Genomic DNA, 4,681 nt, shown 5'->3' on the forward strand with positions numbered 1-4,681 from the left:
TGCCACGTATTTTCGTTTCCCTCCGCGTGGAAACGAAATATATTCGTTTCGTTTCATTTGCCATCCCTGTCTATGGGATGGTAAGGAGACCGAGTGGGATCCGGTGGGGTGCATTTGAAATAAGAGAAAGTAAGGATTCACTTCAGGACAGTGGACAGTGAGCAGAATGCCCAATCTAGGGGGAAAAACTATTTTTGTTTTTCTTATTTATTTATTTTTTCCCAAACCACCGAACACAGCTCATACTGGCCATTTTATATCGGGGTATTCAACAAACTTAACAATTAAACGTACACGAACAACGCTGCCATGGAGGGGAAACTTACCCAGGCGGGACTTGAACCCACGGCCTCTTTTTTGGCAAGCGAGGACTTTACTCCGCCGCCACCAAGGCCGCCATTATAAATCATAAAATAAAATTTCTTTGTTCTATTCCACACTTAATTCTAAATAGTACGACCGGGGTTTCTGCATATCATGCCATCATTAGGTATCATCATGATATGCAGAAACCCGGGTCGTACTATTTAGAATAAAGTGTGGAGTGGAAAAGTAATTTTATTTTATGATGAAGCTTTTAAACAAAGTAACGCGGGAGACTGTGTCTTATATTAAAAACGGTATTATAAAGTTTATCCCAATTTGCTCCATTTCACCTTTCATATGCAACGATAAGTAGAATACATTATTTAGCACTAGTTTTTAAATCACGCTTTCGCTTTCACTAAAGCTTAAACTTATTCACCATATTTTATCAAGATTACTTTTGGACGTCACGGAATAGGCCAAAATCTTCAATTTTAGCGAGAGCAGCAGTCTCCACTTCAAAAATGTACGTAGTTTCCAACTCTTAGTACGGTATTTTAAATGCTTTCAAAAATATGTCCTCGACAATTCGCGCAATCAAGTGTATTTTATTTAAGGAAATCTTCCCAGCATGCATTCATCTGTAATATTAAAATCCTTGTTTTATATCCTGATCCTGTTTTGACAGTTGAGCAACGGGAAGAAAAACTGATTATATCATTTTAACGCCATAAATGAGTATTCCGTGGGCAAGGGAGCAAACGGTACCTTGCATTATTTGAGCCTTGATGTGTAGGAAAGTAAGGGTGGAGAGAAACCCGGAGTCGGCATTAGTCTGCTCTTGACAAAAGGCGCCAAGGGGACCACGGCTTAACGTCCCATCCGACGGACGGAGTGTTGCGCTTGAAATTTCCTCCACACAGTATTAAATCAGGGATCGGGTAGTCTCCGGAAATTATCTTCCACCGCCGGGATTTGAACTCGATCTCACGGGGTAGGAAGCCAATACTCTAGCCACCACACCAACCCAATCTATGGTGTTAAGCTAGTCAGGCATGGAGCGGTTTGGGTCACTTTTTAACCAAAGTAGCAGCGTCTCGTTTCCCAAAAGAATGAAGGGCAAGGTTTGCTGCTAAAATTATTTCCTCTTCTGCGTGCAATTTTATCTAGGGCTGCGCTTTGCTCCGTTTAGTCTGACTGTGTAGTGTGCGAACACAGTCCTGAGTCACCTCTATGAAGTAGCTGCCTATAAATATAAACTAAAGGGTAGATCATAAAAATTTCCACTCGCGACTTTGGTAGTACCAATGGGTTTTGAAGTCATACAACATAGATACTTTGTCAACAATTGGGTATCATATTCTCAAATTTCCTCCAAACGTGAGGAATTATTGCTTAAAAATTTCCTAATTATTCTTTATTCAGTTCTTGTCTGTTTCTCGTCGAGTGCGGACGCTCCTACTGCTCTCGTCCGTCAGTCGGCTGTTTTGTCGGAAATGAGCCATTCAACCATAGTGACTTACAAGCTGTCAAAAATGCTCTATAGAGTGAGTGCGATAATCCAGTGACCTTATTACGCTAGTTATCTGAAAGTTATAACCGGGCGTTACTGTATGTGATTGCTGCTCCTTCCCTTGCCAAGTGAGAAGAACTACACTACTATGAGCAACTGCTCCGTGTGTAAAAAAACCACGCGAAACACCATCTACCTTGCTTGTGACAAGTGCAAAAAATGTTTCCATGGCAACTGCTTGAAACAATCCATGTCAAAGGAGGACATCGAGGGCATTAAGGCAAGTGGGCAGACGTGGAAGTGTAGTGAGTGCCAAAGTGTTCACCGGCAAAGTCTGCGTGATTCGGTGTCCAGTGATCGCTGTGAAGGCAGCACATCTCTAGAAGATGTGTACGCATTAATTAAAGAGATGAAAAATGAGTTGAAAGTCACAGAAAATAATCTGGGAGATTCCATAAATAAGTTATATGAGAGGTTAGATGATAGTGTGAAAATTATTGAAGAGCAGGGGAAAAGGTTAGATCGGTGCTACGAGCAAATTTCTGCTCTTCAGAATGAAAATGTGCAGCTAAAGAAACGTGTGAACGACGCTCTAAGCCGTTGTGATGATTTAGAACAACGTGCTCTAGTAAATAGCGTGGAAATACATGGTGTCCCCTTTAGTGCGCATGAAAACCTTACCCAAGTCGTGTGTAAAATTGGAGCTGAGCTAGGAGTGGAGATAAAAGACGAAGCCATTGATTTTTGCTATAGGTATAAGTCTATGTCTAATGACAAACCAGGAGGAATCCACGTGAAGTTTGTCTCTCAACGCACTAAAGAGGACATACTTCTAAAGCGGAGAGTCAAGAGGAACTTCTCCACCAGACATTTGACTCTGGAAGGAACTCCACCGACAGACTCACCGATATACATCAATGAGTCACTTTGCCCCGGTCGGAGAAGACTCTTCAGTGCAGCGAGGGAGGCAAAGAAGACAAAAAATTACGACTTCTTGTGGATACGTGGGGGTAAAATATATCTGAGAAAGGCAGAAAAACATCCTGCGAAACTGGTTTTATGCATGGACGACATCAGTAAGCTATAGTTTTCCTCCTATCTTAATGAATATACCAAATATTACCACATTCAATGAACTTGATAATATAACTATAATTCAGCAAAATATCCGCAGTTTGAGGAGCAACTTTGACGTTTTTCTGCTACATTTGAATACTCTGACCTTTGTACCAAATGTTATAATTCTAACAGAAACGTGGATTCATGATTCTGAAGCTAACCTGTACACCATTCCCGGGTATAAATCATTTGTCAAATGTAATAATAATGCTCGCTCAAAAGGTATAATTGTATTTGTTGAAGAAAATCAAATATGCTCAGAATGCACTATTGATTTAAATACTGCTGACTGTTTATTGTTAAATATAAAACTTAGCTTTATAGAAATTAATGTTTTGAGTTTATATAGATATCTTAATTTCCCTGTATCAATATTTGTAAGTGACATTGAACCTATTCTGAAAAGTGTAAAAGGTAACTTAGTAGTAGTTGGAGACCTAAACATAAATATTCTTGTCTCTAATGGAGATTCAGAATCTTACAGTAATCTTATGTGCATGTATGGGCTAACGGGCCTCATTGTTGAACCAACGCGCATAACAAAATCGTCATCCACCTGTATTGACCATATTTTTGTAAGACTAGTAAATTCGCATAAATACACTTGCATAAGTAACGTAATGCATATGGACATAACTGACCATTCATTGACAACGGTAAAAATTAGCCGTAAAAATCTTATCATAAGTTCGGGTACCGACAAACAAAAGAACGATCACCACCTACGTATTGATCAGTGTAAATTAAAAGGGCTAATTAAGGATACAAACTGGGCATCTGTATTGGCAGAAGAAGTTACTTCTACAGCGTGCTCCATGTTTATTGATACATTTCAGCGTTGCATTAACTTATCCAGGTATTCAGTGAATTCTGATGCTAAACGTTCACCAATATTAAAACCATGGATGACCCAGGAACTTGTTAAAAAAGCTAAAAGAAAAGAACTACTATTCATTAAGACTAAATGCCACCCTAACAATGAAAGTTTGAGGAAACATTTCCTTAAATTTAGAAAGAAATTACGAAAGGAAACTAAGATAGCCTTAAATCAGTACTATGTTAACAAGTTCCAAGTACTCAATTCAAATATAAAAGAAAAATTGAAGTTGTTAAATGAATTAACTGGAGAAGACAAAGCTGTCAAACAGGACCTGGAGCTAAATATTGATGGAGAATTAATAAATGATCCCTCTACTCTAGCACATGAATTTAACAAATATTTTATGAGTGTTTTTGATTCTGCTCAATTATTCCACGATACTCGTCATAACATACACTTAAAAAACCCTAGTGCATATAATAACGTGTTGAACTCTTTCTTCGTTGAACCAGTGACAGCTTATGAAATAACTACAATCGTAAATGCCCTTCCTTTACGAAAAACTCCAGGGATAGATGAAATAGACTGCTGCACATTGAAAAGTGTAATCACAAATATAGCACCTGTTTTTGCCCATATCTGCAATTTGAGCTTCGAGAAAGGTGAATTTCCTAATCCATTGAAAAAGGCAGTAGTCATTCCAGTATTTAAAAAAGGGGAACGGCTCAATATTGAAAATTATAGGCCTATTTCACTACTTTCCATACTATCTAAAATAGTTGAGAAGTTGATGAAAAAAAGACTCCTTAGCTATCTCCATAAAGTAAAATTCTTTAGTGTTAATCAGTTTGGTTTTTTAAGTGGTAAAAGTACTGAACACGCATTAATGAATTATATGACTGATGTTTTTGAAGGTATTAATG

General features: G+C 38.3%; 1 protein-coding gene across 1 annotated transcript; it reads left to right on the forward strand.

Moving 5' to 3' along the window:
- The first annotated feature begins 2,069 nt into the window (after window positions 1-2,069).
- LOC124168707 lies at window positions 2,070-2,906 on the forward strand. The gene has a single exon (XM_046546973.1). It carries the CDS (start codon window positions 2,070-2,072, stop codon window positions 2,904-2,906), a length of 837 nt encoding a protein of 278 aa, XP_046402929.1.
- Window positions 2,907-4,681: the final 1,775 nt, after the last annotated feature.

Source organism: Ischnura elegans, chromosome 12, assembly GCF_921293095.1.
Source record: "Ischnura elegans chromosome 12, ioIscEleg1.1, whole genome shotgun sequence".
NCBI classification, from domain to species: domain Eukaryota; kingdom Metazoa; phylum Arthropoda; class Insecta; order Odonata; family Coenagrionidae; genus Ischnura; species Ischnura elegans.